At 40.1% G+C, this 14,352-nt stretch overlaps 1 protein-coding gene and 1 long non-coding RNA gene across 2 annotated transcripts; both read right to left on the reverse strand.

The window, feature by feature from the left end:
* Positions 1-1,020: 1,020 nt before the first annotated feature.
* On the reverse strand, positions 1,021-14,116 carry herpud1 (homocysteine-inducible, endoplasmic reticulum stress-inducible, ubiquitin-like domain member 1). The gene is made up of 8 exons (XM_019878138.1): positions 13,670-14,116; positions 10,809-10,886; positions 7,202-7,279; positions 6,528-6,709; positions 5,874-5,984; positions 4,374-4,748; positions 1,936-2,053; positions 1,021-1,846 (listed from the first exon to the last, which is right to left on the reverse strand). Exons 1-8 carry the CDS (start codon positions 13,820-13,822, stop codon positions 1,661-1,663), a joined length of 1,281 nt encoding a protein of 426 aa, XP_019733697.1. The 5' UTR covers positions 13,823-14,116; the 3' UTR covers positions 1,021-1,660.
* LOC109520727 (uncharacterized) lies at positions 4,808-5,867 on the reverse strand. Its single transcript, XR_002169229.1, has 2 exons — positions 5,501-5,867; positions 4,808-5,422 (listed from the first exon to the last, which is right to left on the reverse strand). It is a non-coding gene; the product is annotated as an uncharacterized LOC109520727 (long non-coding RNA).
* Positions 14,117-14,352: the final 236 nt, after the last annotated feature.

Below are 14,352 nucleotides of genomic sequence, written 5' to 3' on the forward strand. Positions count from 1 at the left end.
GCAAACCTTATGATCCACTGTTGCACTGACCACTGGATACGATGGAGGCTCCTGCAGACGTGGCACACCTTCGAATCACATGGATGTTCCACTGTTGTCACTGGGAGCACTCAAAACTAGAGAGCAAACTCTTGTTCGAGAGTAAATATTTATCACGCCGTTGTGTTGACATGCCAGATCCATTCACTTCAGCCTGGGGTCAAAAACAACTTTGAAGTCTTTTGGGGAAATTAAAAATGTAATCACACTGAGGCCCATCAATAACAAGCACAAACATGTTTAAGTTAAGAAGTTTATTGCATCTTGTTGCAAGTATTTCCAACATACAAAATCAACTCAATCTAACGTCATTGAGCAAATGTTCATTTATACTGTCCATGGTGACCAAGGCCAGAAAATGTTCTCCCTCTCACCAGGGTTATAAAGCCAGAAAATGGGGCTCACTGTATGCCCCACATAGAAATGATTTAATTGCAGGGGACGAAAAGCACATTTCATCCAAAGACTACTGAAAATGAACATCGGTAACAGTGAACTATCAACCAATGGAGCATTGATAGCACGCCGTCAACAATGATCACAAGTGAGTAGCAACAAGATCTGATGAGGAAAATGCTGGAAAGAGTTGGAACTCCATATGGAGGGCTTTCAAGTCATTTGAAAAGTAAATTACATGTATAATATATATGTATGTGTGTGTATATATATATATATATATATATATATATATCCCCCCCCATATTCACAAGTGTTCAAACAGATTCCAATAGACCTGTCGAATCTCAGTCTCTACCATTTCTATTTTAAATAATTGTTTTAATAACAACTACGGCAATAACCCCCCTGGTGTAAAGATGCTTGCATATCGTATTAAAGTGCGTTATAAAGGTATGTACAATATTTTCATCATGCCAACATCGAATTTACAGAGGGCAAAAAGAGGCAGTCTTTGTACAATGTGATCGCCTGTGAATCTTGCTGGATTGATGATTTCGGTTACAGTATTTCTTCTCATTGCGTAAAATTAATTTATGCATAGCAATGTATACTGTATGTATCCAGTCAGTCGTTTTAACTGTCACTTTAAACTTCTTGGCTGTCATTGCTGAACAAGGTTCTAAAATGAACATGTACCCCACCCAAAACCTTATTTTTCTGCTTTACACATGAGAAACGGCGTAATCCCATTCACTTATTTTAACATGCAGCAAAAGTACATGAAATAAAAGGTGAAGCTTGGTTTTCTAAACCATCTAACTTTGACACATTGGGTCTATTTTTGGGATGTAGAGGCTAACAGGCATTAAACTCTGCACGGGCCAAATCATTCATCAGCTCGGAGCTTCACAAGCGCCCTTGAGGCAACAAGTCAGACAATCAGTTGACAGCCTCCCCCACCTCATATTCATCGACGTATTTATTTAGCAACATAAATGTCATTTTGTACGGCAGGATTTTGGTTAGGTTTTAAATTTCAATTCTTGTCCTTTATTAGAGAGCTACAGAACTGCTCCTGCCCACTGGGCCGGCCCCAGTCCCTCACACCAGCGAGATGCGGTAATTTTTTGGTCACCTTGGAAGTTTTGCTTCCACTGTGAATAAGAACAACTCCATGGCAAACTGCGCCTCAAGTAGCTTGGGGATGGTCTGTCCGAGCAGGTCAGTTGGCAAGACCCCGAGGAGCCTCAGGTATGAGCGAGGAGAAGAAGGTTTTGAAAAAGACCCAGGCTGTCCACATGACGGACACCCTGTGCGGAGGCACCACCACGGCCAGCATTGGCTCACGTCCATCTGAATCGTCAGCTTCAGCAGAAACTTCCCTCTGTTCTTCAGCAGGCTCAGCGTCCTGAGAACACATGACGGCAAAGGGTTTAAAAAAGAAAAGACTGAGTGAATTTATCATCAAGTCAACATGAACAGTGGTAGTCTACATACAGGATTTGGGATTCTGTTCTCATTCTCCTGGTTGTGCTGGACTTCGGGGGGCTGCGGGCGGTTGGGTTCTTCTTGGAACGGCTGTCGTCTTCTAAGGATGAACCATCCTGTGGTATGACTGCACATACAAGAAACAACAACTTATTTAAAATGACTCCATTATGTCACTTTCTCAAGCTGAAGGTTGAAGACCTCCTAAGAACACTCTACTAAAGACGGACAACCCATTTTATATACCGCTATAGATATATTTACTGTATATGAGCCAAATGTCTCATGATGTGATTCGTCCTTGAGAATTTGCGTGTATGTAGACACGAGTGGGCTTAGGTTACATAATACAAACCAAATATTTGCAGGACGTGATCAAGCCGGTGAGAAGTGATGATAACACTGGCACAGGCAGATAAAGACACCTGGCCACACTGGCTTTTTCCCAATTCACAACTGTCATTTTACCATGGCAACGATAAGGTTGCTATCATTAGCCACCAATGATAACATGGCTCTCGCCAAAATAGAGCGTGCGATAAAGTCATTCATTTCAGGGCAGTTTTGTGCCAAAGTATTTTTTCAATCATGTACATTAAGTTCGAACAAGTTCAAACTTTATTTTTATATTCGCAAATGCATTTAAAAAGAGGAAAACTCAAATGTGTGATAAAACCCTCTGCTGTGACACTTGGATTTTAAGCAGTCATTTGTTGATTTTGTTCGTCTAGAGTCCATTATTTAATTGACTGGAAAATATTTTAGCCTTCTATAGACATGAGTGTGCCTTTTCAAATCAGGTTAACTGATTCTAACAAAATGGGGACATCAATGCATGAGTAGAGTATGTGTCCCCGACTGTCCTTTAAGCACGTTAATGACATCGCAGTTGGGAGTAAAACTAAACATACGACAAAAATAATTACACACAAGGTATACAGTATTTAAATACAAAACATGCTTCGTTTTTAAAAAGGTCACTAGCACTAATGCTAAAGTCAACGGAGGATCCCATTCAAATGTTGACAAAATCGACTTCTGAATATTCCTTCAAATAATGACTTTTTCACACTCAAAAGCTGTGGCAACACATGCACACGGGTAAGATAACGCTTCTCAGAGGCACAAATTCTTCCCAATCTGTGAGAAATAAATCATTTTAAATTGAGTGAAATCGCAACTTTCTTCTGTTCTCATTGAAAGCGTGTACAGTGATCCCTAACTACTTCGCGGTTCGTTTAACGCGGCTTCAGTGCATCGCGGATTTTTTCAAACATAAATTTTTTTTATATATTTTTTTTATTTTTAATATACATGGAGTACAGTACTATATATGTTGCTCTATGTGACTCGCTGTTGTTTTTTTGCAGCTACTTGCGGACCGTTTGCGGACTTAAAAAAAAAAAATTTTACCTGTATATGTTAACTGGTCGCTACTTCGCAGATTTTCGTTTATCGCGGGTGCTTTTGGTCCCCATTAACCGGGATAAATGAGGGATTACTGTACTTCATTCATGCATGCATGGCATCACACTAACCCCAGGAGGCCAAAACATGCAGGAACAGCCGGTATTAGTTTTTTTTTTCTCTTTTCTCAATTGCTATTACTTTAGTATATATATTCTTGTCCAAATTTTGGGCTCATTTAGTCTCTCGATGTCCATTCAAGTTATATTCAAAGTTCAGTTTTCAAGGATTCAAGACATTTCCTCTGTTTTAAATTCAAGGATACAAAGGACTTTTTTTGTCCTCCCAACACACATTTCTTCATTACTTGGCGTGAAAAGCAATTCCCGACATCCCATGCTAGCCCAGTAAGTCCACGACTTGTGAAAATAACATCAAATTAATATGATAAAGTGGTAAGTGTAGTGTTTATTCAAAGCTTCAATGTGTTATTTTATTCTCAAATAAATTGTGATCATGATTTTTTTTCTATAATCATCCAGCCCTACTGAAACCCATTAGTTTTTCTTATCTTGACTTGGTTAAAAAAAAAATAAATTCAATCCATGTATATTGATATCGAGTGTTCACTTTTCAGTCCCATCGCCCATCCGCTGTCCGTTAAGATGAATTGCAAAGAACGGAACTGAGCTTAATGAACTCATTCACTTCCAAAGACTTCTTTAACGTCTTTTCAGGCTTGGTCCAGAATTGGCTGGTACTGAATGTGTTAAGTTTCAAAGTGCACTAACTTGTAGAAAGACAACACCAAGCTTGTACACATCTGACGTGATTGATTGACTCGTTTTAAGCACTGTGTGCCACACAGGGATGGTACACTACTGAAAGGGAGTTCTATAGCATGGGTAGACTTACTCTACTCTCACATTAAAATGTTAAATCACGTGATCACATTTAACAGATGTCACACAATTTAGGATTATTGGAACAGTGTGTGTGTTTGTTTGCCCGCAGAGGTCAGGTGAACAGAGTAGACTCACAGGTACATGAGGAAGAGGGTGCCCATCACCAGAAGGAAGCGACTCAGGTTGGAGTTGAAGTACACAATCATGAGTAGAACACCAAGCCTCGCCGCCGAGTATAACCAGTCCAACCAGTCTCGCTCCATGTCTTCCTCATCCTCCATTACGGGTCCCCCTTGAGCGTTCATTTGCATGTTCTGATTGGCAACGCCTGGGTCAATGAACGCACCATCCGGCGCAGGGTTCTGGTTTGCTGGTTGCAGGTTGTCAATGGGGTTCTGATTGGCGATGGGTGCCGGCACCGGTACCTGGTGGGCGGGTACGGGTGGGTGGTGGCCAACAGTTGCAGGGGCTATGGAGGGACCGGTGCCAGCTGCTACCATGGCTGCTTGACTGGAGGGAGAACACACGAGTATCAGCACAACTCAAAAAAGTTACCATAACTACTTTTCCAATACATTCATGATTTGCAGTGTTCAAGATTTTGGAAAAAATATGTCATTTTTGCAGATGACACAAAGTTGCTTTGTTCAGGTAAAACTTCCAAAGAGCGATTGTGTGACAGAATAGAGATAGAAATTCTAAAGTTGTGATTTGATGAGAAGAAATTATCTCCTAAAATCAAGAAAACCTCATTTATGGTTTTTGGGGTCAGAAAAAAATAAAGAGGTATCATGCAAGAAATTTGAAATGTCAGTATTAAACAGCTTTTTGAAATAAAATTCGTTGGAGTTATGGAGCCAAAAAAAAACCCCATCAATTATTACGGAAGGCATTAGCAGACATTTAAATCATAAAGCCTTACTTCCACTTTATTATTCCTTGAGTTTTCCCCGATTTTTGCCATTGTGTAGAGTTGAGAGGCAATAAATGCAATTGTGGTTTTGCAAAAAAGAGCAACATTATTATTAGTAAGACTTATTTTTGCTCTTTAAAATCAAAGTTAAGACTCATTATAAAATTAGGAAAAAAATAACGTTGAGATTTAGATGTTGCTTAGTTCATAAAAAAGCTCTTCCTCATCCTTATTGAGCAAAAAAAGTGCTCAATGAATAAAAAGGAGATGTCTTTTTCTTGTTGGATTAAATATTGGAATGATGCAATAAAATTGAAAATTTGTGATTCACTTATCATTTTTAAAGTACTTGTTTGTAAACATTTTTGAAGGTTGTCATTTTTTTGTGCACTTACATTTTAAACTATTATCTTGAGCAAATCTGTCATGTTTGTAAGAGAACACAAAAATTGGCCAGACTTAAACATTTGCTTCTGTCGGTGTCACTCTATCATCAATCAGTCTGACTGGATGTATTGTGGAATCAATTCTGACAGAATGAAAAATAAACACACACCAAACCACTCATGTCTCCTCGACACAAGAGACACCGGAGTAAGGCAGTGGTGAACTTTTCAAGTTTTTTTTTTTTCCCCCCCACTGAATTTACAAAAGTAAACTGCTGGGAATTGTACCACTGACATCTGAAAAGTCCCTTTGAAGTGATGGGGAAATAAACTCACTATTGCATGTAATACTGTCGAGCATAGACATGTTGAAGCCACAGAAGTTGTTGGGGGCTGTACAGAGAGTAGGCTGGAAATGCTGGTTGAGCCATTTCGGGTGTTCCGGTCCTGCAGGACGAAATGAGGGAGTCAATTACAGTGTTGAGTAAAAACCATCTGCCCAACACCGCCACATATACGTGTTTAGCTTTAACCGCAGAGGTTATATGTTCAATAAACAAACAAACAACAAGGTAGAAGTATTAACGCAAAAAGCCACATTAACTGTATTGCACAAGGCTCAAGTCGTCAAGTAGTGTCAAGACAAAAATGACACAACTTACAGGATGCAAATCGGGTCAGTGGTATGTTTCAACACCTGCTTCCTTTGCGGTTTCTAAATATAGACCCTTGGAGTTGATTTTCAAAAAGACCTTGCTGCATGTCACATTATTGTCTTCAAACAAATACGGTACTGTAATTATTCTGTAAAACTAAGACTATTGGTCAGCAATGGCTACATTAAGCAGTTTAATGGCTCAATATTAAAATGATTTCAGGAAAGTTTGAAATCCACTACGATGACATAAACATTTCAAAGTCAGAATATTTAACTCAAGCGTGCATCCAAAAATACAGAGCGCCACAATAGCGTTTGCATTTTTTTCTTACCCGTTAGCACCGGGCCATGCAGGAACTCCTGCGGGTGAAGCCGGCATGTGCGTGTTGACTGGAGTGGCGGCTGAAGTTGAAGACGTCTGCCTCCTCTGTCTCAGCTCGGCTGTGCTACTGGATGAGGGAGAGGAAGGGGCTGGCCTGGGACTAGAGGGATGAGGCTGGCCTGGTTCCTTCACCTAAAGAATACAAATAAGAGACACTACTTCGAAAGAAAGGACAATCATCTGATATCAAACGGGAGATGTTGGGTGACATGCAGTGCCGTGACAAAAGATTTGCACACTTCCTGAATGACAATGTGTTTGAATATTTACAGCACTTACGTTTCAGGTCAAGTTTCGTTTTCACATCACGTTGAGGGATTTTTTTAAAAATCTGGTTAACTTTGAGGTTAAAAAAAAAAACTCAAAAAAGGAGGCCAATTACTTTTTCACTTTTTGGGGTCAAAAAATATTTTCCCACCCATCGGTAAAAAGGCATTTTAGAATTTTTGGTGTTGTCTTAGTGGGATATCAAAACCATCGGAATGAAAGTATGACAAAAATGCAAATATATACATCATATCTATATATCTCAGGAAGCGGACGAATAGTTTTTCCACGCACTGCAGCTGTCAGTGCCACATTTCCTGAGCAATTCAACACCATGTGCAATGTTGCTCTTCTCACCTTTGGTCTTGCTCCCAGATGTGCGTTGGGTTGCATTTTAACAGCAAAGACTAGATGCAGTGTGGGAATGGTATCTGTCTGAAAAAGCAAGGGGAGGCATTAGATAACTGTGTCCCCCCCACCAAAAAAAAAAAGAAAATAGGCTCAGTTTGTCTCCACTTTTATCATAGCTTCATCTTCTGCATTCCCTTCCTTGATTTTGGAAATACCAATTGGATCAAAGAGTTCGGGGCTTGTTGTGTTGCTTAAAGTGTCGTCACAACATGTTGAGCCGAATTACACAAAACAATGCGGTACCTGAACAAAAGCAAACATCTCAGATATCTTCCCACTTAGTTTTTGTTTTGTTTTGTTTTGTCAGAGAGGGATTCATCGAACTGCATCATATCTCACCTTTGATGCTGGCTTCATGGACCACAATGACGATGAAAAGCAAATGATATGAAAACCTTTCTACTTCTTACGTATGTATGTGCAATGTGTTCCATTCTTACAGTCAGCATGAGCAGTAAATTGATAGACACACACAGTTCATTTAGCTCAAGTGCAATGGAAAAAGCAGGGTAACGCTATTCGTGTTTTAAGGCGACACAATGTACACATATTTTATCCTGCAATTTAAAAAAGTTTGTTGGTGTCTTAACATCTGACATGCTTTCATCAAAATACCCCAAAGAGTAAGAATGCCAGCACACCTCAGTCATTCTACACTACTCACAAAAAGCGATTCATTTTTTTGTATTTGGCTTTCAGCTGAAATTTATGGAAAATTTAAAAAGTTCCCGCTACAGTGATGTCATATCATGAAAGGAGGACATTTGAGAAGAAGGATGCCTTGATTACATTTCCTCATTCAAACAATTCATTAAAAACAAAAGTCAACAACAATGGTGGGTACACCAGAACAAAAAATGTCAACGTCTCAATTACTCGTCATGTGCCTTAGAGCATCGATGACAGCTTCTCAAAGACGTCTCATGCTATTCACAAGTCGACTTATTGTCTGCTGAAGCATGGCATCCCACTCTTCTTGAAAGGCAACCTTCGGGTCATTGAGGTTCTGCGGTGCAAAGTTTCAAGCCTCTACACCACAGGTGTCAAAGTAAAGGCCCGGGGCCAGATCTGGCCCGCCACATCATTTTATGTGGCCCACGAAAGCAAATCAAGCATAACAAGGTCCATGATGCTTAAAGTCGGAACCAAAATTTCAATTTGTCATATGTACTCCATAATAACATATGATATTGCAAACATTTTCTCATTACCAACCCCCTTGTTACATTCATTTAAACAATGTTGAAACAAGTCATTATTCTTGACTTCTGATTTTAAAACTAGTTATCCATCAATTTGTTGTGCACTGTGTATGTTATATGTGGAGGTGATTAAACATTTATATGGTTTCGCAAAATTCACCGTCATAATGGCCCTCCAAGGGAAACCGTAACTACAATGTGGCCCGTGACAAAAATGGGTTTGACACCCCTGGTTTGCACGGTGACTCCGCTGATCTTACAGGTTTTCAATAGGATTCAGGTCTGGAGAAAGTGCAGGCCATTTCATTTGAGGTACACCAGTCTCCAACAGCTGTTCCCTGATTATGTGACCTCCATTAAAATGAAATGAGGCCCGTGTTGTTCATGTCGTGGCACAATCACAGGATTAATAATGTTATTCAGGTAGTACGGGCTGGCCACTGTGCCATTCACAAGGCGTGGGGCATTTCTGTACCGACTGGACACACCTGCCCCCATTGTGACACAGCCACCACCAAAAGCTCATCTGGTGAGAACAGTGACTGATACCAAGCACTCTCCTTGACCTCTTCAACATCATTAGCGACCATCATTTCTGCTCAACTTGAATCGACCTTCATCAGAGAACACCGGCCCACATAATGGTCCAGCGTAAATGCTCCATGGCCCATGCAAGATGATGACGCCTATGCCAGGTGGTGTGGTCAGGTACCCTTGCAGCACTCAGACCACGTTGATGTAAACGCTTTCGAATGGTCCGATGTGACACTCGGGAGCCTTTCACCTCCCTTAAATGTGCCTGGAGTTGAGTGGCACTCAACATTCGGCTCTCAAGGCATTTTTCAGAATGTAGCTGTCATCCGCATGGGATGTGGCCAAAGGACGTCCACTTTTACATCTTTCTGTGACTCTTCAAGTCTCTCTGTATATCCGTTACAATCTGCTGATGACACTCCGTGACACTCTGAGCTCAGTGGCCACTTCTGTCTGAGAATGTCCTGTTTGAGGCATCACAATGGTAAGGTACTGTTGCTCCATTGTTAGCGTCGTCTTGGTCTCATGATGTCAAAATGTGAACAGCATGATGAAGACGACTGTGTAAACACCAGCTCGAATTGAACCAGGACATTTATTGATCGATTCAACAATCAAACGCCTGCAGTGAATTTTGCCATGGAGCTCCTCGTTCGAGAGCGTCACTGTTGGCTATAGACGTACTTTATTGTTGAACTCACTCGATTATGACACTGAAGTTCAGCGTGGTGTATGTTAAAGGCTTGGAGCGGGAGGAACGCCACTCCATTAACTTATACATACAACCGCCTTTGCACAATATTAACTTATTTTACGTGTTGCACTGAGGCGACTATTTATTCAGTTTAACAAAGTTAAGCCATGCTTATGTTTGGTACCGGATGCATCTGTGCGACATGCGTGCGCGCGCACTTTTCGTTGGTCTCAGCAAGTGCTACCTCTGGTCAGTGGACGAGGCACCTAACGGGGATTTTGAAATGTGAAATATATTTGAAATGCGAACGATTCTGGGAGAATAGTCCTGGTTCCAATCAATTCTTGAGATTTGAGACCAAACTCAAAGTATATCTGATTGACACAATTGCCTAACACGTATAAAACTCAAGGCCCGGGGGACAGATCTGGCCCACCACATCATTTCATGTAGCCTGAGAAAGAAAATCAAGGTCAACTTCCATGATGCTTGCTAAAATATGTACCAAAAATGTCAAATTGCTATATGTAATAAAAAATAATGTTACGATTTTGCAAGCATTTTCTTATGTTATAACAGAAGCTTTTGAACAAACGGTTGAACAAACTACTATTCCTGAATTTTGAGATTAAAACTAGTTATACGTAAATTCCATACTTTATACATAATATTACAAGGGGGTGATTAAACAAGGATAGGGTTTCACATTCATAATAGTCCTCTGAGGGAAACTAACTACATTATGGCCCGTGACAAAAATGAGTTTGTCATCAACAATCAAACTGGCTGATAAGTCTTGTTTTATGTTGAGAGGGAAGAAATTCATACAGCACATTTGACAATAAAGTTGTATTCAATTCAATTTATCAGCACCCGCCAAAATGAATTTTAACCCGCAATTGTCAGGTTGGCGGGTGTTAATTTAGAACCCTGCATATAGCGTGATATATTTTCAGCCATATCGCTCAACCCTAAATGATCCACTTGTAAGTAAATTCTGTATGATATCGCTAACTGAATTTTCCATAGTTCCCCTTGTGTTGTGTACTTCCCACATTGGTGAACTATACCTTGAAGCAGCATGGGCAGACAGACAAATACTAACTCAGACATATATATATACCTGTTTGAAGAGGTCTCTAATGTGAAGATGGTCAGGTAGAAGTTTGCCAGCATAGATGAGCCTCTGGTCGCTCTCAGCCTGATGAGAACAAATACAAAGAAAACAATGACACAGTCGGTTTAGATTTTATAGTACAACTACCTAAGTAGAAGTTCGAAACAATCGGAAATCACACAATTCCCCCCGCACATTAAAATGTGATTGTGTTTCTTCCTTCCATCCATTTTGTTTATATAGCACTAATCTCCAGGCACTTTCCATATGGAGCAAATCCAAGACCACATCCTTGAGAGCAACATCACTCCAACTCTTTGAGTATGTTGTAATTTCAATCTTAAGCGTCCTCTTTTTGCACTATTCTTGGATCTAAATGTTGAATATGAAAAGTTAAAAGGGAGTGACTTGCATCTTGCAACAGTCAGTTTTGTTGTGGTAAAGTAAGTAAGTAAGGTAAAGTAAAGTAAAGAGACATGACTCGTTTAAAACAAACAAACAAACAAACAAACAAACAAACAAACAAATAAAAAGAAGAATGATAATGTTATTGCTGCCGGTCCAGAGCATTAACTAGACTTCATAGCAGATTAAACCCTATACACTCACCAGCCACAGCACTGGACCACTTGCAAAGTCTAATGAAATCCAATACAAGCTTTCAGGGGTGTGCGTCTTCACAAAAGATGATTTGATACGGTTTTCCATACATGGGGTGCAAAGCAATTTAAAGACAGTTTGATTTGAAAGTGGTATGAATTGATTCTGTTCAACTCAGTGGTCAGTTCGAGGGAGTATGATGCAATGACTTTATAAGATAAGAAAGATAAGAAAACCTTTATTTGTCCCACAATGGAGAAATTTGCATATGTCCTTTTATAAAGCCAATTCTAATGAAGTTAAGACGGTGTGTTAAACATAAATAAAAACAGGATACAATGATTTGTAATCTATATTCAATTGAATACACTACAAAGGCGAGATATTTTATGTCCAAACTGATAAACTTGATTGTTTTTTTTGAGCAAATAATGAGGAACTTAGAATTTTATCGCTGCAACATATTCCAAGAATAGCTGGGACAGGGTCATGGTTTTCAGGGTGTGGTTGATGAGTGGTGTTTGCTTTGCTAAGTACAGTCTTAAGTTATACTAATGGATAGAGATAAGATCGTTCCGAAAAAATCGTGCCCGACCCGAACCGGCCCGAGGGTATTTAAGCCCGACCCGGCCCGAGCCCGATCACTTAGCTTGATTTGCAGGCCCGAGCCCGAAGCAAACCCGACATTTCATATTTTATTTGTGAGGACTCGGGAGGAGGAGGGGTGATTTCTGATAACAAAGCCTGCCTTTTGTAACGAAATCTAAGTTAAACAAGACTGTATAAACATTTACATCTTTTATATTTCTGTTTCTGAAGAGGTTACATTAACCGACAATTTTCTATCATTTGACGGATTTTTTTTAAGAGTGGACGGGGAAAATTTAAGGCCGTCCGTCATTTTGACGGGTTGAAAAATGGGCCGTAAATCACTGCAGCAGTACGTCCTTAAGTAATAAGAGAGAGAGGCAGAGAGACAAAAAAGAATAATAATGGGTGGATCATAGACAGAGACAGGAAGGAGTTCTTTGAATTGTCATTGCAAGAGTTTAGTACACTACGTGATGTGATGAGGCGACTTCTGTTGCTGTGTGAACAACGGTCTCTCGTGGCCAAAACTATTGACGGCCTCGGAAAAAAAAAAAAAAGTCAGCGAGAGAGAAGCCCGACCCGACCCGAACCCGAGGCAATGATTGACATTTTAAGGCCCAACCCGACCCGAATTTCGGGTCGGCTCGGGCGGCCCGATCTTACCTCTACTAATGGATGTAGCACTGAACTGGATTTACTGACACTGGTTTTCAGAAGTGTTCCTGGGCCCATGTGGTCACATCCTTTACACCTTAATGTCGGTTGTGGTGCAGTGCCACGTGACGAATCCAATTTAATGGGCATTTACTGTTGTTTTTCGGCTTTCCCACTTACTTGCAGTGATTTCTCCAGATTCTCTGAACATTTTGATGATACTATAGACTGGAAATTATGAAATCCCTAAATTCCTTCAATTAAGGAACATTGTCCTTAAATGGTTTGAGGATTTTCAACTTTCTCATTCTTTTTTGCCATCTGTCTCAGCTTTTTTGAAACGTGTTGTAGCTATAAAATTCTAAATGAATGATGATTTTCTAAAAACAATTCAGTGTAATGGTTTGAACGTTAAATATCTTGTCTTTGTGGCGTGCTTAATTAAAAATGGTTTCAACATGATTTGAAAATCATTGTATTCTGTTTTCATTTAAAATGAACACAAGCTCATTGGAATTGGGTTGTACGTACGTTTGAATGACTTTTAGATTCTGATTTCTCTCTCCAATATATATTTGAAAGCTTTGAATTAAAAAAAAAATCTGCCGTCAAAGATAACGCTCGGTTTTAATGTGGTAAACGAGGGGTATTGAAGGTCAGAATGTTGCTGCTCGGTGCATAAATTATGATGCAAGACACTGCACATATTCCATTATTTGGTTAGACGTACACATTCAATTTATTTTGCAGTTGAACAAAAAACGTGACAAGTCTATAAAACAGGGTTGTGTTTATAGGAATACACATTGCGTCTTGTTTATTTTGTAGCAATGAACAACGGCCCTTATTATGGAAGTCATTCAAGTATACGAGCTGGAACTTTATGGAAAAGCTGCAATAAACGAAACAGTTGTTCAGCAGCGTTCGTCACGTGACCGAGCCAACCAGGCAGGCTCGTCTTGACATTCCAACACTTGGCTAGCTGGTTCCGCTAACATTAGCCAACGCCTCAAAACACTCACCAGTTTAGTTGGATAGACTGCCGACAGATGTGTCTTGAGGTCTTTCACCGTCCAGTTCAGATGGACTCCTTCGATTGTTTGGTCCTCCACGGCCTGGGTGGGTGTTTTGATGAGAATCGCGATGGTCTTCGGCCGAGAGCCCTCCATGTCCATTTTTTCACTTCTCGCGTTTGGTGTCACGTTTCGGTGATAACTCTATCTCGCAGCACAGTATGTGCAAAAAATCAGTTTTACGGTCATCAAAAATGAACCAAGGAGATATTTTTTACGTCAAGATCGAAACAGCTAGCCTGTTACAAAGGCGCTGTTCATAATATGCTGTCGAAACTGCGCCGAGACAAAATGTTGTTTCCAAACAAACAGTGTGGCCGCTCCTGATTGGTCAAATCTTGCTCGCGTTCCGACGTGGAGTCTCAGAAACTCACTTGTACTGAGCATGCGCATATCCTACTTGAAAAAAAAAAAGATCGTCTATTTATTTAAACGGAATTTTTAAATCAGTTTTTGAACCGCAATGCCAATTCGTGTGATAATTATAAGTGCTGTATTAAAGAAGCCTCAGGTGATCGAGGAAACTGATTTTTGAGTGATTTTCAGTTCTCTTAGCAACCAAAGGTTTACAGTAAAGGCTGGGGAACTATAACATTCCCGGAAAGTGCTGTTCACGTGGAAACTCAAAGAGT

Source organism: Hippocampus comes, unplaced genomic scaffold (assembly GCF_001891065.2).
Source record: "Hippocampus comes isolate QL1 unplaced genomic scaffold, H_comes_QL1_v1.1 scaffold37, whole genome shotgun sequence".
In the NCBI taxonomy this organism is placed as follows: Eukaryota; Metazoa; Chordata; class Actinopteri; order Syngnathiformes; family Syngnathidae; genus Hippocampus; species Hippocampus comes.

What these genes read in the sequence shown, in the direction of transcription:
- herpud1 (XM_019878138.1), bottom strand. Translation starts at nt 13,822, where the DNA reads ATGGACATGGAGGGCTCTCGGCCGAAGACCATCGCGATTCTCATCAAA. An exon ending in ATCTGGGAGCAAGACCAAAG is followed by an intron (nt 6,710 to 7,201) that starts GTGAGAAGAGCA and finishes TGTATTCTTTAG; the next exon opens with GTGAAGGAACCAGGCCAGCC. An exon ending in AGAACAGAATCCCAAATCCT is followed by an intron (nt 1,847 to 1,935) that starts GTATGTAGACTA and finishes ATGTGTTCTCAG; the next exon opens with GACGCTGAGCCTGCTGAAGA.